The sequence below is a fragment of the Desmodus rotundus genome, chromosome 9 (genome assembly GCF_022682495.2).
Source record: "Desmodus rotundus isolate HL8 chromosome 9, HLdesRot8A.1, whole genome shotgun sequence".
Classification (NCBI taxonomy): domain Eukaryota; kingdom Metazoa; phylum Chordata; class Mammalia; order Chiroptera; family Phyllostomidae; genus Desmodus; species Desmodus rotundus.
The window spans coordinates 77,971,932-77,999,766 of NC_071395.1; the positions used below are offsets into that span (position 1 = coordinate 77,971,932).

Consider the following 27,835-nt stretch of genomic DNA (forward strand, 5'->3'; position numbering starts at 1 on the left):
AATACGCCCCCTGAGAGGCGACATTTGGAACTAAGAACAGAAAACGCCTTCTCTCTGACTTGCTGTAAGAGCTCACTGTTGGCTCCTGAGCCTGGCAACGGTCTTTAAGGACAGCGAAACAGACGAGAAAAACCGAGATGACTGAAAAAGTTAAGTGAATGAAACTGAAAGACTTCTTAGATCAGCTACCTGGGGTCCAAACCGAGACTACCGGTAAAGGGCGCACTCCTAGTCCCTGGCTCCAGGTCTCCTCTCTCAAATGAGGGAACCGCGAGCAGAAAGGATGAGCGTGGTCCCAGCTAACCTGCACTGGGCCCTGGTCACCTCACCGAGGGCCACAGCACTGGGAGGTCAGTGAGACCTGTCTGACACCAACACCAACAGCACGCTTCTTCAACTTCCTTGGAAGAATTAGTTTCTTTATCTTCGTAAAGAAAATAACCAACACAATTCTATTACTTCATTTAAGCAGAACCCTAATGCAAAGGCTCATCGGTCATCAGAAGTGTTTGCTCTTAGCCACAGCAAGCTAGATTAGCTGGGGTTCTAGTTTTACTGTCATACAATCAGCCTCAATGAATGCACCAAATAATCAGACCAGTAAAAAAGACTGGTAGTATAATAAATAATTTTATTTATGGTACTTCAGATTTTATATAAATGCCAACTATATAGCAACCAAAGTCCCATAAATTCTAACTGAGGTACAACCACCAATCAAGGCCCTTTGAAAAATCAAAGATAATAAAGTGTCAGGGAGAAAAGTTTTGTCCTCCCAACAGAGAATTTAATAAATGGACTTCCCTGATCCTTAAAGGCTCACATTGGGAAAACTTAAACTCTCTTTTAAGGGCATCCCCAATCAACTACTGATCAATCAACCCATATTTAGAAAAATAAAACCCATAGTTAAAAAAAATATATCAAATGCCTTTCATACCCAGGACATAATAAAACTTTGACAACCAGAGTGGAAAACCTCTCAGTCCCTGTATCAGACCATGGGTTAGTGTCCCCAGCAGCCCACACACCAAGTCCATCTGAACGACACACACCATCGACACATTAAAATGCAGTTAAGAACTACGTGTTAACATCCTTTTATGCCCGGGGGCACAGTCTGAAGCCAATGCGGTAAATACTACACTAAACTCCAATGGTGAAAAGCAGCCTTCTTCCTTGGTGAGGAGTGTAGATGTTGGAAGTCTTCAAACTATCTGTGGCAGTTTAGTTAGACAAGTAATGAAAGTACAGAAACTGAGAAATGGTTAAACTTGAAAAGAATTTTGGTGGGTGGCTTGAAGTTTTGTCACTGCCCAGGGACGACACCAGCAGACAGGTGCAGAGACAGATTCCGTCACGTGCATCTTCAACAGCAAACCATTCTCCGGACGCTTGGAAAACTTAACACACTTGGAATGAAGGCATTTTCACAGAACACAAGAATTCCTTTACACCAGGTGGTAATTTTTAAAATGTCTGCTCACAAATCATAGAGCATTTACAAATGGAATTACCTGAACGGTGACCCCTCAATCAATGTCTCTTTACCGGTGGCCTGTGCACTATTAGATCTCACCAGGACCGCGCAGTGCCCTCACTCAGACTCCCGACTCGATGAGGAGCGGCTGGGGGCACCGACAGACGTGGCCGTCAGTTTCTTCTGTCCTGGCAGAACTAAGATTTCGTTTTCTCATAGGAGTGAAAATTATTCCAACTGAAGAAATAAACAAAAAATCAAAACAATTGACTCCTTTAAAAAAAGCCTGTCATTCTTGATATTTTTCCAGCAATAGTTAACCCCAGTGTGCACATGATTAAAAAAAAAAATGCATTTTGCAGTGTTTCTCATCTCAGACCACCTCACCTCTGTCAGAGCTGGCCTGGCGCATCTCAAAGAATCTGTGAGAAATGGAATTTTCCTTGAATACCAAAAGAGTTGAGGACACAGAGTAGAAATTTATCAAGAAATGACCTGTGATTTTTCATCATGAGTATAAAATAAAAGGACAAGAACTGTTTTTATTCCCAACCCCACCTGGCAGCTGGAAGGAGAGCAGTCTTTGGACACAGAGAGCCGGTTTTCTGAGGACTCAGTCGGCTCTAGACCTGGCTTGGCGTCAGCCTTCAACACTGTCACTGGAGCGCAGACACTCGCTTTCTGACTGGTTTACTTACCTCAGGGGGAGACAAAAGCAACGCAAAACTTTTTCTTATTTTTCTTTTTTTTTAAACTAAAAGCAGAAGGAAGTGTGTGTTAGAAAAAACAGCACAGAAGAACTGTGGCTTCCGCTCAACCCGACCGTGTCACAGATCCAGCAGCGCCAGCCCTGAACGACCCCGCCAGTCTGGCCAGTCATCAGGGCAGTCGATGTCTCCTTCCTCCTCCTCCTCATTCCAGATCAGGGCCCGAGAGTGGTGGCTGTCCGAGTCCCTGGAGATGTCCCATCAATGGAAAGCGTACAGCAGCAATAGGATGGTACAGACACCAATAACACCGCCCAGGATGAGCGAGTCTCGCCGCTTCCTAAGGTTGATTCGTTGGATCAGGCTGTTCACAGCAGGAAAACGATCTTTGGGAAATCTTTATTAAGGTCATATTTGGAAGCTTTTATAATGAAAAGCCACAGAAATCATACAGATGGAGATCAGGAGAATCCGGAAACAGGAAGTAACGGGAAGAAAGTCGCACTGGGGGAGCGCAGCCTTTAGCAAACACACAAGCCCAAACTAGAGATGTCCAGGCCCCTGACAAATCCAAGTGTCACAGTGCACTGCAGCACACAGCATGGGTAAGAAGATTAAGAGAGAGAGGGGAAGAAGGAAACAATAACGATAACGACAGCTACCATGCGTAAGGGGCTACCACTAGGCTTCGGGTTAGGTGGTCAGAAGCAGAGGACCCTGCAGGGCAAGGAGGCCTGCGTACAGCCTCGCCCAACCCCCCATTCCAACCCAGTGCTCCCTCTCTCTCCCTCTCCTCCTCGTCACTCTCTCTCTCTCTCTCTCTCCCTTCTCTCAGGAGACCGCCAAGTTTTGCCAGAGGGTTTTGAAGCCTACCGTTCCTGTCCCCACAGGGTGATAAGCTCCCTGGAATTCAGGAAGTTGGTGGGAACCAACTCTAGGGTCTGTACAATCAGGCACCGTTAATTTTAAAACTTTTTAATTTACTTTGCATCAGTAGGCAGGACATGGTAGGAAAGTAGGTTAAACTGCTTTAGTCGTCCTATTTGGGGAACATATTAAAAGGAAAGAGAGGAAAATTTCAACTTTAGGGATTTTATAGCAGTTAGAACAGTATTTTCCTTAGTATTTTAAAATGTCTTCCTACTCTTAGTAGTTTGTGTGTTGTAGACCGAATCACACCCTATCTTGTTCTGTATTTCCGGCGACGGTTTCTGACTGTACACCTGCAGGCACACCCTTGCTGTTTGTAACAGGGGTATCATATCAAGGTCGGAGAAACCACGAACACAATCACCTGGGACACTGGGAGCGGCGACAACCGCTACTCCCTGCGAGGCCCCGCCACGTCTTCCTGTACCGGACTGACTCCCAGCAGAGACGACGTTCGTGTCCTGACAGGCTCTACACACTGTACGACTAGGACCATGCTTTCTGCTAATGTCGAATTTCCCTGTGTGTCTAGAATAGAGTTTTATACACTACAGGCATTAATGTGTTTTTTGACTTAAGTAATGACAGAAGAATATTTGCAGAAATATTTCTTAAAATGTAGAAGAGCAAGAAGCATAAAGAAACAGGCAAAAACGTTTACAAGGTACAAATCTCATATAGAGCAAATGCTTAACCTTTCCTTGCTTGGTAAAAGAAGGACCAACACTGTTGGGGAAAGTGTGAGCACTCTTGGCATTAGGAAACCCTGTCTACACAGGACACATTTCTGTCCAGCTCCCCTTCAGGGACCCTCTCCCCCGCCTCCTACAACAATCCAGCTCAGTCCATGTAACAGGGTGGAGCTGCCCTTGTCCTCGGCCGCCAGGCACACATTCAGCCTCAGGCCTGGCCAGGAAGAACACTCCCTCCCCTGGCCAGTGACCGGGTTAGGAAAAGGCAGTGACTCAAGCTGGGGACAACCACAGTCCTCTTGGGACATTTTCCACAACTGTTGGAAAAGACACCCTTTTCCCACGGGGAGTTTTGAACTGGTAGGAGGTGACGTGTACAGTCATCTCTATCGCTGTGAGAAGACCTGCCTGAAAACGAGGCCAACACACAGGAGAACAGGAGTAAGAGATGGAGCAGGTGGGGGAGCAGAGAGAGGAAGAGCAGATTCTTGAAAATAAAATCTGAGGCCCTGAATCCAGCCATGCCTTATTCTACCCCCGGATTTTACAGATATATGAATAAATTAATTCCCTCCCTTTCTCCCTTAAGTCAGCCTGAATTCAGTTTCTACTACTACCTCTCTATGGGTCCTGACTAACTTACACCCATTTTATTTGACTTTTTAACATACATTCTTTTGAAATGATTGTAATTTGTGATAATGATAAAATGAGATAATGTCTTAAACTCTAGAGCCCTACATAAAATAAATGATTTTCCATGTGTGGTTTCAGAACAAAATTCACAAAAAAACTGGAAAATACCAACACACTTCAGAATATTCTTTCTCTAAGCAACGAAGGTATCAAACTAAAAGTGACTTTAAATTATCCAAGGTGAGAAAATACTAGACTTTTGAAAATTATATCGGTCCTTTCCCACTTAGTAACTGGGGAAGGGAACTTTTTTCCCCTAAAAGGCTTGATTTCTTAGTAAACAGAACGTTTCAGAGCGGCAGGCTTATCAGTTGCCCCACCAGGTTTCTCGGAGGTGTCCACAATACTAGTTTAACTTGGGAAGAGGGGGAACTGAGGTAGCGGTCACAACGAACAGGCAGCGAATCTGCCCGAGAGTTCAGTCTGCACCAGGGAGTCACAATGCAAACGCTCCGCGGGCAGTCACAACCCATCTGCGCTACGTCTGTCTCCTTCTCCCCCGTCTAAGCACCTGCCACTGACTTGTTCTCCACACTGAAAAAAGGAAAAGTATACACTTTATGATGTTTAGGTAAGAATAATGTGTACTGTGGAGTTCTAACAATGGTATGAGAGCTTTTGAAGAGTAAAATAGTTTTGTGAACAATTTGAAAATTCACATTTATAATTTTTTTTGCAACCTAGTAATAATAAACTCCTGGTACGCAATCTTTTAGAAATGGCACTAAACAACGTGCACCTTCACGAAGGGGGTGCAGGGTGCATCTGTATTGTGTGATCGGGACGGCCTCTGCCACTACTGATGACGGCGACCTGCCGGCTGGGGGGCGGGGGGCCCTGGGAGGAAAGCACACGCTCAGATTATTTCCCCTCATAACAGCCACAGATCTCAACCATTCAAAAAGGATACTGGCCAAAGTGTTCATTTTGCTCTGAATCGACTTCAACATTCCTCTCTGTGAAGTCATATTTTCTTTTGTTGCCATGGCAATGCTGCAAGAGAGAAAAAGAGAAGCTAACTAAATTGGCATTTAATATTACCCTGCACGGATCCATCACACCCTCACAAGTGAGCAGGGAGCCAAGGTGAACATCATCATCTTGAAAAGCACTGGGCAGGAAAAAAATCACCTCCCAAGTCACCTTCCCATTGTCCTTTTTCTAAATGACCACTGCATCCCCACTCCTGTCCTCTGGTATCTTTTTGGGAAGGCACTAAGCGATTTCTTGTGTTTTCCCCCCTCAAAGTAACAAATGAAGTGAGACAGTAACAGACAAATCACATACTGTAAGAGCTTCTTAAAATGGTTATAAAAGGGTCCAGCTACTACAATATTCCTAATCAGGAAAAACTGTTGAGGGGGAAATAGGGAATTACAATCATAAAAATAGGAAAAAAAGTGTAACATATCACAAAATGTACATACAACCAGACCTCAATTTATGAAAGATTATGTTCCAAAGTCTGGCTGAGAACCAACCAAGCAGATTTTAGGACACGAATGCAACATTATGCTGGATTTCTCAGCCAGGTGACAAAGGTCATTAAGCAACTTGACAGAGAAGGAAAAAAGTCACTGCAGAGTACAGTCTCTTCCAAGTAACTACTTTAATGTTCTTTTTAAAAAGAATCTCAGTTAGTATCTTTTTGCTATGAATGGCAAGATTATTAACTTTCAACAGTCTCCTCTCCCCGGACAGCAAAACCCTATGGGGCAGGGTCAGTACCCATCCTCACAGGCAACGCACACCGTGGTACTGGCAGGACACGCGCGCAGGCCCACGGGACAGGACTGAGAGCCCCGCAATACAACCACAGGCATGCGGGCAAGTGATTTTTGACAAAGGAGCCAAAACACACAATGGAGAAAAGAAAGTCTCTTCAATAAATGGTGCTGGGAGAATTGGAAAGCCACATGCAAAAGAACGAAACCAGATTACAGTGTGTCCCCTTGCAGGACAATTAATTCAAAATGGATCAAAGACCTAAACACACAATCTGAAACAATAACGCACGGAGAGGAAGACATAGGTACTAAGTTTATGGACCAGGGGCACAGAGAAGATTTTATGAGTCTGACCCCAAAGGCAAGGGAAGTAAAGGCAAAAATTAATGAACAGGACCATATCAAACTTAAAAGCTTCTGTATAGCAAAACAAACTGACAACAAAACAAAAAGGCAACCAATGAATGGGAGATGGTATCTGCAAACAACTCCAACAAGGGGTTAATATCCAAAATATACAAAGAACTCACACAGTTCAACACCAAACAATCAATCCAATTAAAACATGGGCAGAGGACCTGAACAGACACCTCTCCGAAGACATACACACGGCCATCAGACACGTGCAAAGATGTTCAACTTCACTAGCTGTCAGGGAAATGAAATCAAAACTATAATAAGACACCACCTCACAGCTGCTAGAACGGCTATTATCAACAAGACAATTAATAACAAGCGTTGGAGAGGTTGTGGAGAAAAAGAACCTTCATTCCCTGCTGGTGGGAATGTCAACTAGTATAACCATTATGGAGAGCAGTATGGCGGTTCCTCAAAAAACTAAAAATGGAGCCCTGACCAGTGTGGCTCAGTTGGTTGAGTGTCATCCCACAAAGTGAGAAGTTGCTGGTTGATTCCCAGTCAGGGCACACGCCTGGGTCGCTGTGATTGGTCCCCCGTCGTGATGCCTACAAGAGTGGCACCTAGGAGAGGCAACCAGTCGGTGTTTCTCTCTCACATCGACGTTTCTCTGCCTTTCTTTCTCTCTTCCTTTCCCTCTCTCTAAAAATAAATAAATAAAATCTAAAAAAAAAAAAAATCCCTAAAAATAAAGTTACTGTATGACCCAGCAATCCCTCTTTTGGGTGGGTTATCTGCCGGAAACACTTGGAGACATTTACTCACACAGATGTGCGCACCCCTGTGTTCACTGCAGCGTTAGTCACGGTGGCCGAGACATGGAGGCAACCAAGGTGCCCCTCGACAGAGGACTGGATAAAGACGACGTGGTACATATGTACTGTGCAATACCACTCAGCCACAAGAAAAGATGAAACACTGCCACTTGTGACAGCAAGGACGAACCTTGAGAATATCACGCTAAGTGAAACGAGGCAGTCAGAAAAGGCTAAGAACCATATGATTTTATTCATATGTAGGATGTAAAACTGAAACTCATGGACAGAGAGACAACAGCAGCATGGTGGTCACCGGAGGGAAGGGGAGTGGAGGGTAGTAAAGGGTACAAGGGGCCAATTCTATAGCAACAGAAGATGATTTGACTTTAGGGGCGGGCATACAATGCAATATACAGATCATGTGCCATAGAAATGTACACTTGAAACATATATGACCCTATTAACTAACATCACTTCAATAAATTTAGTAACATTTTTTAAAAAGCAATAGGAAGTAGAACATTCTTGAGTAATTCTGAAAATATCTGAAACATTAAAACAAACAAAAAAAGCCTGTTGCTTCAGAAGAGCTTCTGGGAAGATGATGGCCAGAGCACAAATGCTTGACCTCATCCGTGGCACAACTACCCCACGGAGGGATACAAGAACAAGGGCAGAGCGCTGTGGCAGTCCCTCTGAGGTCCAAAGTTCTCTTGAGACTTCCAAGGGAAGAAAGCCAGGGAGGGCTACCCTGCCACACTCTCTCGATGAGGGCAGAGCCAGGGAACTCATGGCAGGGCACACCAGATTGTTCTTCCAACCCGAGGCAACGACCTGCATTTCACTGTGGTTCTGAGGAGCCCGGGCAGGGGAAGAGACAGGAAGAGACAGGGCTGCAGTGACGGACTGAACTGCGCCCAGTCCCTGAAGCCGGACAAGGACTGCCACATACAGCCAGGGAGACCTGTAAGCAGAGAGTTCAGTCTTCCAGATGGTGTGACTCCCAGCTGCTGGGAGGAAACACTGTGGGGCCACCCACTGCCGCCTGGTATGCCACTGCTATCGGGTCTCTAATAGCCCGACATATCCGGGACTGGCGGAACACATTTTTGGACAGGCTAGAATTGGTATCCTATTGCAGGAGAGTGTTAGAGAGAGAGAGTACCCTAAGCAAATGACAAATGAATCAAAACCGAAATTTCCAGATTTGAGAAGGCAAAGAAGAAACAACAGAGTATAAGAAGATATATAAATGGATATTTATTGAAACATCATTTGGAAGAGTAAAAAACAGAACAAAGAAAGCCTTGTTTGGAATAGTAAAAGACAAAACAAAAACATTGGAAGTAACAGTGGAGTGGTTTAGTAGTTTATGGTATAACCATATGAAATAATATTAGGTTATTAAAAAGAATGAGTTGGTATTAATTCTATTAACCTGGAGGGATGTTTGTGATATACTAAATGATTAAAGCAATCCACAGAATGTGTACGTATGAGTCTTTTTTTTTAATTTTAAGAAAAAAATCTTTGTGTGTATTTGTATGACAGTAAGAAAGGTATCAGACACACAGCAGTCAGTTAATAGAAGGTATGTTCGGGGGAAGAAATGGAGAGGCACTACCAGGAGATGAACCTCGTGTATTTATAGAATTGTTTAAACTGTTACAACGATCTCATTGTACTTTTATAACATATAAGTATCTAATAAAGAAAAGTAGAGGAATTCCACCTGAGTGATTAAGAAATGTGAACAACATCACCAGCACCAAATCTACTACTGTTACTCACCCCAGTACCACTATGAGTCAAGTAATGATTAATAAAGGTTTTCTCCAGATCCTAGAAAAGCTCAAGAACTCACGTGATCAGGTTGATCTGAAGGCAGAAGTGGAACAGGGCTAAAATTGGAAATTTGTGAACATTTGTACAAAGAATCATGAGACCCTAAGTTACCTCCCCCAAACCATGCGGTCTGATGACTGCCCCCTGTTCGGGAGAAGAGCTGACCTAGGGGAAGAGCCCTAGAGGTCCTGGCATTGTGAAGTCCCCCGTGAAACAGCCAGGTCCTTCCTGATCACCCGCAGTGAGGCCTAGCACTCAGCAAGTCCACCACCGGGCACACAGAATGAGCTTCCAATCACTGGATTTTGGAGCCTCACCGTGAAATATGAACCAAGAGCCAAGAATCACCCGATATTTGAGGAGAGCCTCTAACAAAAAGGGCAGAGATCTAAAGAAACCAACCAGCAAACAGAAAAGTGAGTCTGAGGAAATAGAGGCAATAACGGAAGCTCAGGAAGCTCTAAAATCAACTAATTGAGTGCACCTCCCAGAAAGGAGAAAAACAGATAAGTGGAAACAGAAAAGGTAAGAAAAAGAACTGCACATGAGTTTCCAGATTACAAGAGCCTACCAAAAGCCTAGTAGAACGGACTGAGAAGATGCACACTAAGCTCATCGTGGTAAGGTTAAAGACAAACAAAAATACAGGGAAAAGGGATGATCCCAGAAACTTTCAGAGAGAAAAAAGCTTATCATGTACAAAGGGCCAGAAATTTTAATTGACATTGGACTTAAAAAGCAATACTGGAAACAACGCCTCCAAAATTTCCAAATGATTTCCAACCTAGAATTCTATACCTTACCAAACGATGAACCAGAGTATGGGTAGAATAGGGACATTTTCAGATGTGAGTGTGGAAAGTCCATAAAATTTACCTCCTGTTCTCGCTCAGGAAGCTACTGAAGGACATGGTCCAGCATAATGAGGGAATAAACTAAGAAATGGAAGACACTAAATCCAAGAAACAGGTGATCCAATAAGAAATTAGTTTAGGATAATAGTGAAAGAACATCCCAGGGCAGAACAGTACTACCAGGCTCAGAGAACAAGATTAGAGAAGGAGGAAGCAGGCAATGTCAACTCTGTAATATACTGAATTTTAGATCCCCCCAAAACAAAAAGCACAAAAAGAGTCAAACTAATAATGCCGTTTATGTCATTAGTTCTTATTCATCATTTTGCAGTTTAAGTGTATATCTATGACAGCGTGTGATACATTTAAAATGTGGTTGTTTTAAAATAAATTTACTTTACAGGATATTTCAAAATTGACCTTATGGTCTTGCATAAAGTAACAGAATTCAAAACTGGGCTGAGTAATCTGAGGCCAACCTTTGAATCATTTTATGCCTCCTCTGTTTTTTAAGCTGAGACTATTACCAACTCCCATGCACTTTGACTCAGAAGTAGATAGAGAAGATTAAAAAATAATTTCTGCAGGGCACTTTGTATTCCTTAGAGAATGGAAATCATCAGCATACATTATGTTATTCTCTTGTTGAATATGCGTGACTTCCAGTACCACACAAAGTATATCTAGACATACTTTCCCATCTCGTATCATTATTTGGAGTCAAGCTCCAAATAATGGAGTGAAATCTGGGCTGTTGATATTTCAAGGGTCAAATACTAAGAGGCAAAACATAGGCTCCGAATAATATATAACGCTGTTAAAGCGATGAATCACTGATGCGCTCACTGGAACTCCAGCTTTCTTAGCTGTTTTGTGAACTACTCAGACACCTATTTTTTCAACAAAAGACAATACTAGTCATACAGTTAAAGCTAAAGAATATATAAATATTAAAATATAATTTTCAGTAAATTGATGCTGAAGTCTACAATAAATTGTGTACTTTTAAAATGTATCTTCAAAAGAAAAAAGTAAATTTTCACATATAGAATAGGTAAAAATAATTACTTGACACTCAAAAATCACCCATAAGTAATATCATCATCCATAAGTAATCATAAGTAGCTTTATATTCAGTGAAATTTCACTTGTGATACCTATCATATTTTGACACAAAGGGCACTAGTGAAATAAAAGACCTTCTAATTATATGTTTTTTTTTTTTTAATTAGCAAAGTAATAGTAGCAATGATTCAATGGTTCTCAAATGTTCCTATCCTATGAGGCACTCCAAATTTGTTTACTCATATACCAACCTTTAAATAGCTCAGCTTTGAATTTAAAAGCTTAATTAAGGCAGCCTGGCCCTAGTAGATCAGGCAGAAAGAGGAGGAAACGAAAGGAAGAAAAAAAGGAAAGGGGCTATAAATGAACTTGTAAAATCTCCGGCAAAATGGGATCTGGCTTTGTGCGCTGAGGACAGGGAAGGGAAGCGTCACAAGGAGACCCTTAGTTCACAAGAAGGCAATTCAGAAAAACTAATTCAGGTGGAAAACCCATGCGCATGCAATTTAAACAAAATTCTGAAATGTAAAACTGTGTATTATAAAAGATTATAATTTATTAAGATTATTATTAAATAATAGAAACATTATAACCCATGGAATAAAGTAAGAATCCAGGAGTCCATATCAATGTACGAGATAAATACATAGGCTGTGAACACTGAAACGTGTAGGGGTAAACAGGCATCATTTCTGCAACTTATTTTCAAGTAGTTCAGGAAAAAAAATCGTGAAAAAGCAAATGTAGCCAAATGTTAACATTTGGGGAGTCTAGTAAAGGGTATATGGGAATCCTTTGTACTACTAGAAGTCTTCTGAAATCTGAAATGGTATCAAATACAAAGTAAAAAGAATGCATTACTAATAAGCTACCATTTACAGATTACCTAGCACTGCCCAGGCACTGCACCAGCCACTTCACTCATATTATCTTTAATCTTCAGAACAATCTTTCAGGGTAGGTATCCCATCAATCCCATGTTTCTAAACACATAATAAAATGGAGGCCCCAGGTAATTTACTCCAGAACAGAGATCTATTAATAGCGCAGCCAGGTTTCAAACCAAATCACACTCCACAGCGTGTACTCTTTCTACGGGACGGTGGATGCAGTGGTGCTTTAGGTAGAGCCCTGGTTCTGGGTTAGAGAGACTCAGATTTGAGGGCTTGAATGTTTGATACTGTTTGTAAGTCATGTGCCAGAGGTATATTACTAATCTAAATTTCTTTTTTGTTCTGGAGATAGATGTCTAATTGATCGGCATCTATCTCATGGGTCACCGAGGAGATTAAACAACATGAAGCAGGTAAAACCCTGGCGCACCACAGGAAGCCTACGGTAAGAATACAGTGCGCTGGTTGCCGCCATGCACTTCGATCTACCTTTCCCGAAAAACAACGCTTCAGACTTTACTGAATTCCAAAGGGCAGAGACCACACCTAGCTAACTCACTTTTTTTTGTCACAAAACAGGTATTTAAAAATTCATTAAACCTAGAGAATTAAGCAGTTCAACCCAAAAAGTAAATGTCCCTTCCTGAAGCAACAACCCACTTCAATGTTATTACAGATAGTACTAAATATTACCAGTGCAGATGTTCTACAGCTACTCAAACCAAGTCCGCGTAAATGGTATAAGTAAGGCATTTTCCAAATCACATGTTAAGATTGTTTCCCATTAAAAAATGAGAATAAAAAGACTGAGGCTGAAAAACTAAATATAAGTTAATCAGAAAAATCAACCTAGGTAAAACAGCCTAATTCTAGTATTTCTGGAAACAAATATTTTGGGCTTCAAATATCTCTTATAAGGGAAAGATATAGTAAAAATACATTATGATGTTATTAAAGTCTCATCTTTAAGGGGGGTGAATTAATTTTAACTCTATAGGGTTAACCTGATTTGTTCATTTATGCACAAACAAAAAAATAAAGTAAAACAAAAAATTATTCCTACCTTATTGTCTCTTCTATCAGACGATCTGAGCTGCAATAAAAAGAAATTCAAATTCTAGAATTATTAAAAGCACATTTAGAACTTGTACTTAATTTTTCTGTATTTTCTAGGTAGATTAATTTCCCAGCCATTTATTAAACAGAATACCCAGACTTCTGAAAGCATCTGAAGAAGATTCTGGACTCCGAAATAAATTTAATTTATCCACATATATAATTTTCATCTTACCTTTACTTGTTGGCTTAAACCTATTTCTTTCACAGAGAAGCTTAACTTCAGTAAAGTTTTAATGTCAGAATAAATACATGAAACTTCTTTAATCTAGATAGTTTAAAAGTTGTCACTATTGCCTATTCTAAGCTTAAGATTACAACCAACTTGTTGAGACAGGACAGGCAAATACAGTTCTGAAGCCTATAAACAGTAGTTATTTACACCTTAAAGTTCTTTCCTTTTTTGGGAAACTAAACCAAATCTCAGCTTATCACGTTTCAGAATCTGAATAAAGAAACCAAGTGCCCCTTGATCTGTAAAGTGTCTGCCTTTATGCATCACACACTGGAATAAAAGAACCCCCAAAAACCGCTTCAGGGAGGAATTTATACGTAGCTAAGTTTGGTAAAGGGGTACCTTTACAACAGAAAGTAGGGAAAACGCCCAGATATCTGGATCCACTCAGTGCAGTGCATGGTGCACAGTAGGCACTCAAATAAACACCTACATATTTTCCCAAATACTTCTTTTCAAAAGAATTTCTAAACAAAATAAAACAAAAACACACTCATACATATGGACAACAGATTGGAGTTACCAGAGAAGGGGGTGGGGTGAAATGGCTAAAGGGGGCAAACAGATGGAGACGGAGAGAAACTAGGATTTTGGTGGTGAGCACCTCTTATCAAATACACAGATGTCAAATCATAATGGAACCCGGAAAGTTATATAGCTATCACTTCAAAAGTAAACAGGAGAGTTCTGGGCAAGATGGAGGCATAGGTAGAAACCCTTCGCTTCCTTGCACAACCAAAAGGAGAATAACGACCAATCTAAAATCAATAAACAACAAGAAGTGCCAGAAAATCAAACTGCATGGAGCTCTGAAAACCAAGGAATTGAAGAAACAGTCTAACAGAAAAAGCAGACTGGTGCGCCGAGACAAAGAAATGTGGCCCAAATGAAAGAACAGAGTAAAACCTCAGAAAGAGAGCTCAGCGATGAGGAGACAGCCAACCTACCTGATGGAGAAGTTCAAGCCCTGGTAATCAAAATGCTCAGAGAACTGATTGAGCTTGGTCAAAAAACGAAAAAACAAATGAAAGATACCCAAAATGAAATAAAGCAAAATATTCAGGGAACCAACAGTGACAGGAAGGAAACGAGGACTCAAAGCAACAATTTAGAACAAAAGGAAGAAATAAACATCCAATCGGAACAGAATGAAGAAACAAGAATTCAAAAAAATGAAGAGAGGCTGAGGAATCTCTGGGACAACCTGAAACGTTCCAATATCTGAATTACAGGGGTGCCAGAGGGAGAAGAACAACAGCAAGAAATTGAAAACGTATCTGAACAAACAATGAAGGAAAACTTCCCCCATCTGGTGAAGGAAACAGACTTTCAGGAAGTCCAGGAAGCCCAGAGTCCCAAAGAAGTTGGATCCAAAGAGGAACATGCCAAGGCACATCATCAGTAAATTATCCAGGATTAAAGACAAGGAGAGAATCTTCAAAGAAGCAAGGCAAAAGGAGAGAGTTACCTACAGAGAGAAAGAAAGAGAGTTGTTTTTTTCTTTGTTTCCTTTGAGAAATCAGCTGATTTCTCAAAAGAAACCTTACAGGGAAGAAGGGGTTGGAAAGAAGTATTCAAAGTCATGAAAGGCAAGGACCTACATCCAAGATCACTCTATCCAGCAAAGCTTTCATTTAGAATGGAAGGGCAGATAAGATGCTTCCCAGATAAGGTCAAGTTAAAGGAGTTCATCATCATCAAGCCATTATTATAAGAAATGTTAAAGGGACTTATCTAAGAAAAAGAAGATCAAAAATATGAACAGTAAAATGACAACAAACTCACAACTATCAACAACTGAACCTAAAAGAAAAGAAAAACAATGAAAACAAAAACTAAGCAAACAACCAGAATAGGAACAGAATCAGAGAAATGGACATCACACAGAGGGAGTTAGTTGAGTGGGGAGGGGAAGGGAGGAATAGTAGGGGAAAGGTACAGGGAAGAAGCAGCATAATTGGTAGGCATAAAATAGATGGGGAGAGATTAAAAATGGTATAGGAAACAGAGAACTCAAAGAACTTACACGTAAAACCCATGGACGTGAACTAAGTGGGGGGAATGCTGGAAGGTTGGGGGGTGCAGGGTAGAGGGGGGATAAGGGGGAGAAATTGGGAAAACTGTAATAGCGTGATCAATAAAATATACTTAAAAATAAACAAACAAATAACTAAATTCTACATTCATTCTATAAACTAATACGTTGAAGCTTCATGATAAAATAGTGGACCAGGAAATGTAATTTACTGCATGAATCAGGGACAAAGAGGAGCTTCAAAAATGTCACAAATATCTTATATACCTCCTATGATTAAGAATTTCAAAAATGTCAAAGATGACAGAAGGATTAAAAGCCAGACTGTGTGTGGCTCTGTGAATGCTGGGTCTACCAATCAGCCCTGTGATAGTAGGCAAGCTACTCTGTGCTTCAGTTTTCTCCTCTGTAACGGCAATGATAATAAGACCTGCTTGTTAATAAGAATGCATATATACGCTTAGATATATAAAAGGAATATATACACACACACACACACACACACACACACTTCTAGCTAGTGTGATACCCACCACTTACAGAACTTGGCAAAATCACTTAGATAGCACCTAACTGGAATCTTAAAATTTAAGAGTAGGTGATTAAGTAAATAATAAGTAAAAGTGTGAGCAAGTAAATGAGAAAACAAACAAGTACATAATACAAATTTTAAATTGATCCCTTTGTAAACTGCAATTGATGAAATTATCATCAACTATTATTATCATTTACATCAAGCATTATGGTAATCCACTCTTTTATGTGTAATCACTTACAATTCACCAGGGAGACCCTGAAGGTCTGTTAACAGAATATAATTAAACTGTAGTAGGATACAAAAACCTGTTTTAGCACTAACAGATTTTTATTTTACAGATAACATTTGGAAAACACAGAAAAACCAAGATGAAAGTAGAAATCTAGCACCATTTGTTGAAAAGACTATCTTTTTCCTATCAATTGTCTTTGCTTCTCTGTCAAAGATCAGCTGACTGTGTGTGGGTCCGTTTTTGGACTCTATCCATCCGTCGATCTGCGTGTGTGTATTCCTTCAATAATGCCACATGGTCTTGATTACATACAACACATATGCAACAGGAAATCGAGTTTACGTGGGGAAGAAATTTTTGTTTCTTTTTTTCCCTCTGCTAAGTATTTCAACCAAACATTTTGGTGCAAATAACTGTTTAATGTCAACAAATTTGTTCAACTATAGCAGAAGCAGAAAGCTTAAGAAACAATGTGGGAAACCACATTATCACCTGCTGTTCTTTAGATAAATAGTATAAGGAGGATTAAAAATCCTTAAAAACTACCTGAATCATAAGAAATTTGTGAAACACTAAGTATTTTCTAATTTTTGCTGAAACCTTTAAAAAATAACTTGTGTAACAATATAAGTTAATCTGCTCATATAAATAAAAATGGAATTACATTTTTACATATGTATGTTTTGCAATTCATGAAACTATAAAGAATAAAGTAACTAGTTACTCTTTCTTATACCCTAGAACCTGTGTTTTAGCCAAAGCTCGAGCACGTGGCTGTGTGAACTTGCCTCATGGAGTTGTCATACGGCTGAAGAGAATTAATGTAAACAGAAGTACCCTGTAAACTGTACGAGCCTACGGATATATGGTTGACACAGATTAAAGCACTTTAACGTCTCAGTGTCTCTCTTGCTCTGCAATCCCCTTTCCTGATTCTCAACGTAAACTGCTTATATTTCAAAGTCCAGCTCAAAAGTCACATCCTTTGTGAAGCCTTCCCCATCCCATTCAGACTGAACTAATTCCTCTTTATGTTATCTTTTCATGGCTCTCTGCTCTCCATCAACTCTTTCAAGAATACGACAAGCATTTAAGATAACATCAGACATAATATAAGCTGGGGAAAAATATCTTAATTTTGCAAAATTTAAGTTTTTCCATATACATTATCTCATTTAATTCTTTTTAAAATGTAACATTTCACAGGATAGCATAATTATATGTTTATTTCTCTAACCAGATGAGTTCCCGTGGGTTAGACAGAGTCTGATTCATCTTTGATTCCCTAGGATCTAGTACAATACCTAGCTCACAGGAGACACTCATTAAATACTTAATAAATGAACAAAGAAATGAGATACTTGTTGGAGTAATAAAATAGCAATCAGGAGTTAACACTGAAATAATCCTTATAAATGTCCATAGGGGGTGAGGAGGGTATACATAGTAGTCTCCCCTTATCCATGATTTCACTTTCTGTGGCTTCAGTCACCCATGGTCAACCATGGTCCAAAAAGATTACATGGAAAATTCCAGAAATACACAATTCGTTAAGTTTTAAATTGCACGCTGTCTAAACAGCAGGATGAAGTCTTGCATCGTCCTGCTCTGTCTGACCTGGGATGCGAGTTATCTTTGCCCAGCGTATCCACGCTGCGTATGCTGCCCCCCTTAGTCTCTTAGCCGCCACTCTGGTTATCAGATATGCTGCCACAGTCCTGCAGTGCTAGCGCTCAAGTCACCCTCCTTTTACTTAGTGATGGCCCCGGAGGGCAAGAGTAGTGATGCTGGCCATTCAGATATGCCAAAGGGAAGCCGTAAAGTGCTTCCTTTAAGTGAAAACGTGAAAGTTCTCAATTTAATAAAGAAAAAATTGCATGCTGAAGTTGCTAAGATCTATGGCAAGAACGCATCTTCTATTTGTGATATTGTGAAGAAGGAAAAAAGAAATTCATGCTGGTTTTGCTGTTACACTTCACACTGAAAAAGTTACAGCCACAGTGCGTAAGTGTGAAGGTGGAAAAGGCATTAAATTTGTGGGTGGAAGACATGAACAGAAAAGTTGTTCCAGTGATGACAACATGCTGGGCCAGAAAACACTGAGCCTGTACAAAGGCTTTAGCAGGGACCCCTGAAACGAGTGACCACACGTAACTTTTATTACAGTATACTGTTATAATTGTTCTATTACTTGTTGTTGTTGTTAATCTCTGACTGAGCCTAATTTATAAATTCAACTTTATTTTAGGCATGTATAGGAAAGAACATAGTATATCAGGGTTCAGCACTACCTGCGGGGGGTCTTGGAGCCTATCCCTTGCAGGTAACACATCTGGGGAGAAAACTCCTCAGTATGGCCGAGCACCTACAGCTCGAGTGTTCCTGTTTCAGAAAGCCATGTACCAAATGAAGATGAATTTGACTTCACTACGGCTCCAAGTGAAGGAAAATGAGTTCTATACAAAAGCTCCTAACTATGTCATTCCTACTTTGTAAAACTGGACATTATCAAATGAATATAAACATAAGCAAAGTTATGTTCAGAATAATATTAATTTGTTATTTCAATATGGCAGACAATTGCACCACCTGAGCCACATGGAGCTTTGACTATGTAATTTTAAAATAATTCATGAGTGGAACGATATATAGTGAAATAATCAAATGCAACCAGTTCTCATAGGCTAAAAATGCAATTCTCTGTTACACAAATGACCTGCTATAAGGGAGGGATCTCAAATTTTTTGCATATTTTATGGCTACTACTACTATTACATCTAGTTTCTTCCATTTACTTCCCTTTTTTCTACTTAAAAGCACTGTTTTCTTAGGATCACCTCACTATCACTACCTTTATAAATTGTGCTTTTTCCTTGGAGTGTTTCACAGAGAAACAAAGTATATGTATGCATGTGGATAAACCATTTTATCGTAGTTGCTAGGGAAATAACAACGAGCAGCAAATACGAAGTCCGAAGTGAGGCTGAGGTGTAAATGCCGTTGTCCAGAAAGGTCAGATGTACCCATTAGCCAGCTGACTCCCCCAGTGCCAGCTTTCCAGCGCGCAACATTCGAGCGTGCATCTCCACAGCACTACACCACAGGGTTCATAAACAGTAAGAAAGCTAAAGTCGAATCCTGAATGCTGAGAGTTTACTATGCTACCTCACTCACAGATGTTATAATATGACCAGTGTTTAAATGAATCGTATATTTATTAAATAATATACATGGTGGGGCAAAAGTGGGTCCACAGTTGCTTACATGGAAAATAATACAACAATAAATGACAATACAAGAGTAAACTCTGTTTCACCTACTCACAACTTGACCTACTTTCGCTCCACCCTGTACATACAACCATCCCAAAGATTTCTGTGATAAAAGTCACTCCTTCGAAAGGTCACTGAATTATGGTGATCATGTGTCTCGTATTTTTAAAATATGGTCATAGTCTGTTCATACAATTAGAATTTCATTTCATGAAGATTATTCTGACATCAAAAGTATTTCAAATTCTAAGAAATGTAAATTGACAGTACAGCAAAAGGTTTTCTCCTTTAGCATTTGTTTTTCTTACTTTTTTTTTAAAAGATTTTATTTATGTATTTTAGACAGGGGAAGGGAAGGCAAAAGAGAGGAAGAGAAACATCAATGTGTGGTTGCCTTTTGCTCACCCCCAACTGAGGCTTGCAATCCAGGCATGTGCCCTGACTGGGAATCAAACCAGCGACCCTTTGGTTTGCAGGCTGGTGCTCAACCCACTGAGCCACACCAGCCAGGGCTATGTTTTTCTTACTCTTATAAGCCTTATTATGTTCTGCTTTATACAGAAATGCCTCACAGTTTACTAAGCCTTTTACATGCATTAACTTACAACTCTGTGAAGTAGACACCATAGAATCATCTTTGAGAGGCAGTGCAGTATTGCAGAAGCAACACAACCAGAGGGTCTGAGTTTGAATTTATTAGCCATGTGACCTCAGGGAAATTCAACTAAAATCACAAATAAAAAGTGAAACCATATTTTTAAAAATCCTCACCCAAGGACATGTTAATTGATTTGAGAGAGAGAGAGATTGATGTGAGAGAAACATGGATGAGTTGCCTGCCACACATGCCCTGACTGAGGACTGAATTCCCAACCCAGGTGTGTGCCCTGACCGGGGTCCAACCCACCACCTTTCGGTGTGCAGGGTGACACTCCAACCAGCTGAGCCTCCCGGCCAGGGCACAGTCCTTGTTTTTAGTCTCAGCAGTTTCTCAAATTCATTAATTCATATTCCATCTGACTCCATCCTGCCTCCGTTTCTCTATGTGTAAAATGAGCACACAGAAACTCTTTCACAAGAATGTTGAAAGGAATGTGAGTAAAGCATATCATATATAAAATTGAGGAACAAAAATAGAAAATACCTTTTTGATTTCTAATTCTCCTGTCATTTTTGTAACTGTGAATAAACTATTTAAGATGTGAGTCCCTAAATTGTGTTTTTTTCCTATAAAGTGGACAATATTAAACTCCTAAAGGGTTTTCTTTGAATTACTAAAATAAATGCCAAATTATAAATTTCCATATAAAATTTGTAACAATGTGTTCTGAAATAAAGAAATAAAAAATATTAATTCATACAATTACTCTGGCATATCTTTTCAATAACAAATCATTCTTAAAGTAATTAAACCACATTTGTTTAATTTTTTTGAGTCAATAAATGTAAAAACACGGATACAATCTAATCCTTATTTTGTGCTACTAGAGAATCTTATCCCTTAAATTAGTCTGTACCCCAACAATATATTAATATACTTTTAAATGTAATGCAAAAATTCTCTTTATCACATACAAAATGAAGCCCCAAAGCTGTGAATAACTGTACAGTAAACACACTCTGGGGAAAGACTGCCCCCTTGTGCCGTCAACAGCACTCGGCAGATGAAGGAAGCACACTAAACACTGGCACTAGCACACTGCAAGCGCCCAGACTTCTAAAACGGTCTTGATCTTTCTTTCCATGTTCTGATTTCAACAGTTTATACTTAAAGTGATAGTATTAAAAAAAAAATTGAACAGTACATTAAGCTTATAAGAACATAATTTATGACATTCAGTACCAAATATCAACATAATTCATAACATAGAACTATCATGGATACTAGCTGCTCAAATGCTCAGGGGCCAAGCTCACAGAGGTTCATAATTTTCTGCTCCTTAACTTCCATGACAAAATACAGGGAAAATAATTAAAGAAATCAGTACATATCAGAGAAAAAAATAGATGAAGCAGGGACAGAATATGGAGAAAGAAAGGAAGAAAGAAAGAAAGAAAAGAAAGGAAGGAAGGAAGGAAGAGAAAAAAAGAAAAGAAAAAAAAGAAAGAAAGAAAGAAAGAAAGAAAGAAAGAAAGAAAGGTGATATATACAGTTTATCCGAGTTTTTAGACATTTTCTTTTGAATTCTTAGAAAATAAGATATTTTCTTTGGATTTGACGGATGGCTAATTACCCTTTATAAGGATTCTTTTTTTGTTGTTGTTTAAGATTTTACTTATTTATTTTTAGAGAGGGGGAGGGAGGAAGACAGGGAGAGAAACATCAATGTGTGGTTGCTTCTTGTGTGCCCCCTACTGGGGACCTGGCGTGCAAGCCAGGCATGTGCCCCAACTGGGAATTGAACCAGCAACCCTTTGGTTCGCAGGCTAGCACTCAATCCACTGAGCCACACCAGCCAGGGTTATAGTGCTTCTTGACATATGTAAGTGGTATCTGGCTATTAAACAAAAATATGAGAGCAATAACAGACTTGCTAAAGAAAAAATACAGGCAATAAAAGACATATTTCAGGTAACAATTAAGTGATGTGAATGTAGATTTTTTATATTGACAGCAATCTTTCCTAATTATGGTTGGAACAGTTGCAATTCCATCTCTACTGAGCAGAGTCAATTTGAAGAATTAAACAAATTAGCACTGATAAAGCACTTACTATATAATAAAACACCATAAAATTTCTTATATGAGGAAATGAATAAGTACAGGAAACTACATAGTATGATACATTCAGTAATACCTACTTTCGAAGGTGCTCGTGTTCTTTCAAAAATAATTCAGTTCTTCTGTTGTTTACTCCAGACCCACTTTTATATGATCTAGAAGAAAATGGAGAAAATTTAAGAACATTTTTGGCAGATCCTGCTAAAAAAAAAAAGATTAAGTGACTTTAGTAATATCCTCAGTAGACAAACTGAACCTCTCCATAGTTTGAAATGAGCAATTAAAATGCATATTCCTTTTCATCTTTTAAAAGTGACATCTATTATAAATAAATATGAATGCCTCTCTGTAATTGAGGCCAAAGAAGGGTTTTTTTCCACCAAAATAACCCAATATTCTTAAACAAACAAAAATCTTACTTTTCCTTTCTTTGTCTATTGTCTCCTATGTCTTCATTTTCTCCAAGTGGAAGTAAAACTTGGGGCGGATTACCGCACAGCACACGGGATGGAAAGCTGCTGAGGCGGACCGGTCCCTTCACAACCCTGCGTGCAGTCCATCAGCTGAGGCCTAAGGAGCACTGGGACAGAGCTGCAGGCCTGCCAATTCTGGCATACCTCAGGGTTTCTGTCTTGGCCTTCAGCACATTAACGTTTACAAGGAAATGCCTTGCACCATTGCTATCAACACCTCCACGTTTCTGTTCTTTACTTACAATGAAGTATCAAGAACAAAATAAAAAATTCAAGTAACTGCACATACACTGCAGTGGGGCCCGAGAGGGTCACGCTGCTAGAACTCAGACCCTGGCTGAGAGGCAGTGCTGATGCGCACAGCTCGGTGGGAAGGGAAACCCCAGGAAAAGCAGAATGTTATAACCAAGAGCACCCTGGACTTGGAAGACTGACGGTTTGGATTTAAATCTATATTCCACCATTTATTAGCCAGTTAACAACCTTAGATAAGTGTCTTCATATCTAGTTTTATAAAACAGGACTAATCATTTCTATAAATACCAAAAGATTATATGAAACAAAAAAAGTGGTAATTGCAAAAAAACTTAAAAATGTCACTTATATCTCATGTAACTAATTGTAGTCTGCTTCACATTATGTTAATTTGAGAATGTGCCTTACTACACTCTTAATACCTAGATTGTAAACTCCTAGAGGGCCAAGTTGGTCTTTTCATTTCGATCTTTATAACGACTGACACAGTGTCTTACTCATGGTCGGCAATCGAGAAATAGTTTACTGAAGAGGTGAACGTGTTTCTTTTATGATCATCCTTCAGAAAGCAAGCTGTTACAGCGGCTGTCTTCTAGTCTTTTCCATAAACTACGGGAAAGCTAAATGCCTGTATGTTAAAGGCTGTCCCCTACACTGGTTCTCAATGCATTCCTTAAGAGGTGTATGTAAATTGCCTGTATAGAAATTTAAACAAAAGCTTTATATGTTTCCGAGAACTGAAAGTATTACGAAGTTCCTAGTTATGGCAAAAATGCTTAGTTTTTTTACTCCCGTATGTTACACAAAGTACATATGACTAAACATAAAAAACGTAGATAAAAACAGAGACAAACAGTAGAAATTATTTTTCCAAGATAATTTGGGAGGCAGAAACATAACTTTGATGGCTGGATAATCTTGGGTGAGAGTTTTGAAAGAAAGTTTTGAATGCAATGAATATTCAGTTATTTCTGCTGCAAAACTGTCTTACTGTTACAGAAAAATAAAGGGTCTCAAGGGAAATGCTTCTCAGCGTGCACATGATTCACCCCGGTTCATGATATGGAAAGGCGTATCACAGTGTATGAAACGTAAGCATCATACTCACTCACGAGTATCATCAACTCATCACAAGTGAGACAAGGACAGGCATCAACAGATGGTCCAAAAGTGGGAATTCTTCAGCTTTAACAAGACGCCCAATGGATTCAGCCTTGTCAGCTGTGTTCAGTTGTGAAAAAGTGTCAAAAATGCGTATGAAATGTTAGCATATGTTATTGAAAGTAAAGTAAAGGAATGTAAAAGAGAAGAACAAATCTTTAAAATTGTGGGCTGAGACCAGCATAAAAATTTCATGAGTCCACAAATAATTTTACATAAGGTTGTAAGTTTGTATAAAATCTGGAAGAAACAGATATTTCAGATTCCAGAAAAGTAAAAGCTACTTTTATAGTTATCTGAGTATATAATAGTAGGGGCAAGAGAGAGAGTAGAGGGGTAGGTGGTAATCAGGAAGAAAAACACAGAGAGCTTCAGTTACTGGTAATGTTATAATTCTTATGGTGGGTGGTAGGAGATCAGAGAACAACTCATAAAGGTATCATCTAAGTTGGGCTTTGAATTAATACAGGAAAGCCAAGGTTGACAGGAGCCAATGGTCAAATTAGAGGAAGTTAAGACCAGCCAAGCAGACTAGGGCCGTATTGTATCAGCAATGTAGAACAGAGAAATGGAATTAGAACCCTTGAAATGTAAACTATGATTCTCAATTTTTACTGCTACTCAATTTTGCTGTTAATCATGTATATAGTCTAAATTTATATCTGAATAAACAGTTTACAAAATAACATAAAAGGTAACTTACTCAATATCCTTTCGTACTGATCCCATGAGATTCTCCCTTTCCCGTATTGCTGTAAAGTTTGCTTTGGTTTTATGGAATTCATGTGTATAATCCTGCAATAAATCAATATACAGTCTCAATGTAAGCTAATTATATATATCTGCATCTAATTGAGCCAGTTAGGCATTGTCATCAGATTATCATCAGATTATCAACTTCTGTCAAGAAAACAAACTGCTAAGCGGTAAAAAATAACATCATCACTTTTTAAAGAAGTGACCAACTTCTCTGAAGTGAAAACAATTCAGTGGCAGGTAACAGTGACACTAAATCACTGTCCTTCATATCTTTAAGTACCTTGTCTTAATGGGACAGAGTTGTAAAGTAAAAAATAAATAAGATAAAATGACTTCAAATAGCCTACGACAAAACTTAAGGAGCTCTTTCTAATCATCCGTGCACCTAACAGGCTTATTTTCAAATTTCATCCTTTTGGATCTCCCACAGATATTTAATTATCGAACCCACCAAAGCAATAACAGAACCAAGAGAATTGCAAAGAACAAAATAAGCTTTAAATATTTTCCTTTCCTTTTCCTACTACTATATTTTAAAGCTATTAAGGAGTACTCATTACTTTTTAGAAATCAGAGATGTATAAAAAGATGAAACTCATAATCCCATCCCCCAAAAAGTCCCTATGACCCTTTAAAAAACAAAAATAATACATGAGCATAGGGAAAATGCTAGAAGAGCACCAAAAGGAATAAAAGCAAATATATCCTGCTCCACAGTTTATGACATAATCATCACTTTAATCTTCTTTCAGGAAATGTTTTTGCATATTCAAGCTCATTTATTCTAAAGAAAACACACTATATTCTGCTGTACCTTTGGTTTTTTGTAGTTCATAAAACATCAAGTAATCTTTCCACATTGGCAAATAGACATCTACATTGTTTTTAATAGCTATATAGAATTCTACCTTACGACTCTATCATAATTTGATAAATTGCCTCCTGAACATTTTAGTTGCTTTATTTGCTGTTAAAAAATGTCACAATAAACATTCTTGTATGTTTTATTGAACTCTCTCTCTTATTAAACTGTATTTAAAGAGTAAATGCCTAGCAGAATAACTGGATCAAAGAATCTTACATTTAAATCAGACTACACTAATTTGTGTTCCCAGCAAAATAGATGAAATGTCCATTTTCCTACACTCTTGCAAATAATAGGTCACAGATGTTTCAATATTTGCTAATCTGATAGGTGAAAAATCATGTCTCATTTTGATTTGTACGTTTTTATTTGGGAATGCAGCTGAACATATTTTTATGGCTTTGGCTACTCATTTTCTGTACACAAGTTCATATCCTTTGCCCATTTTTATACTAGGTTATCTTTTTCTTATTTCTCTGTGTATTAAGCAAATTAGTTATTTGTTATAGTTTCTGGTACTAGGTCTTGCTTGGAAAGTCCTTTAGTACCCAAAATGCTTTATTCTGAACTTCCATGGTTTCTTTTTCTGCATATAAATCTTTGACCCATTTTGAATTTATTCTGGATGGAAGAAATGAGACAGAATTTGAGGTTTGGCTCCCCTCCACCCACTAATGAATCAATTATTACAGTTCTATTTATTTTATAATCCCTCTCTTTCCCATTGACGTAAAATACTACCTTTAGAGTAAAACTAAATTCCCATGCATACTTTGGTCTATAAATGAACTCTATTCTGTTTCAATGATCTCTTTTCTCTAGAAGAAAACTCTTGATTATTCTACCTTCTTCACAGGTTTTAATATCTGATAGAACTAAGCATACTTTACTACTTATCTTAATTTTTTCATGTTTTTTCTTGGTTATTCTTGTATGTCTATGACTCCAAATAAACTCTGATGTCATTTTTCCAATTAAAAAATTGAAATAAATAAATTAAACAACCTGTTATTGCCACTGGGAAAGCATCCAATTTATAGGCTAATTTAGAGAGAAATCTTCCCATCTAAGAGCAGAGTACAGCTTCTGCATCCCTCAGGAGAGTTCCATACACATGAATCCTATACATTCTTATTAAATTTATACGTAAGGATTTTATAGTTTCTTTCCTTGTATTTTCTAAAAGGTTATTGTTTGTATGAGAAGAACCACTTGCTTTTATATATTAATTTAGTGATCTACCATCTCCTGAATTTGTTTCTAATATATTTTTTAGTTAGTTTTCTTGGTTATATAATCTTATCACTGCCACATAGCAGAAACTTTGTCTCTTCCTTTATCTTGTTTCTATTTACCATCTAATTGTACCACAAAGAACTTTCCAAAACAATGTCAAACATCATGGTGATATTGGGTATTCTTTTTTTTTTTTTAATGGGAATGATTTTAGGGTTCTATCATTAAGCACGATGCTAGCTTTTAATCTGATACACACTTATTTGCATCAGGCAACTTTAAGTATCCTTCTGTTCCTATTTATTAACTTATTAGAGAGAGGGGAAAGGAGGGGGAAAGGAAAGAAACACTGATGTGAGAGAGAAACATCATTCTGCCTCTCTTACATGCCTGACTAGGGCCTAAACCTGAAACCCAGGCATATGCCCTGACTAGGAATTGAACCGGGGACCTTTCACTTTGTAGAACAATGACCAACCAACTGAGTCACACTGGTCAGGCCTTCTATCCCTATTTTTATCATGAGTTTTTAAAATTAGAAATGGCTGCTGAATTTTTTCAATATTAAAAGATTTGAATACTATATATTAATATCCCATATATAATTTTTAAAAAATATTTTATTTATTTATTTTAGAGAGAGGAGAAGGGAGGGAGAAAGAGAGGGAGAGAAACATCAATGTGTGGTTGACTGTTGTGCACCCCCCACCAGGGACCTGGCCTGCAACCCAGGCATGTGCCCTGACTAGGAATTGAACTGGCAACCCTTTGGTTCGCAGGCCGGCTCTCAATCCACTGAGCCACACCAGCCAGGGCTATAATTTTTTTTTTTTAAGATTTTATTTATTTATTTTTAGAGAGGGGAAGGGGGA

The 27,835-nt window shown here is 38.9% G+C and overlaps 1 protein-coding gene across 2 annotated transcripts in view; it reads right to left on the reverse strand.

Annotated features, from left to right (window-relative positions):
* Positions 1 to 1,320: 1,320 nt before the first annotated feature.
* Positions 1,321 to 27,835, reverse strand: part of GOSR1 (golgi SNAP receptor complex member 1) — a 33,560-nt gene continuing 7,045 nt past the window's right edge. For both annotated transcript variants that reach the window (XM_045199009.3, XM_024564739.4), the window contains exons 5-9: positions 24,807 to 24,898; positions 22,295 to 22,369; positions 13,128 to 13,157; positions 5,416 to 5,498; positions 1,321 to 2,573 (exon numbers count right to left, since the gene is read on the reverse strand). In XM_045199009.3, the coding sequence (XP_045054944.1) occupies positions 2,449 to 2,573; positions 5,416 to 5,498; positions 13,128 to 13,157; positions 22,295 to 22,369; positions 24,807 to 24,898 (405 nt within the window). In that variant the 3' untranslated portion in view covers positions 1,321 to 2,448. The remainder of the gene's footprint in view (positions 2,574 to 5,415; positions 5,499 to 13,127; positions 13,158 to 22,294; positions 22,370 to 24,806; positions 24,899 to 27,835) is intronic.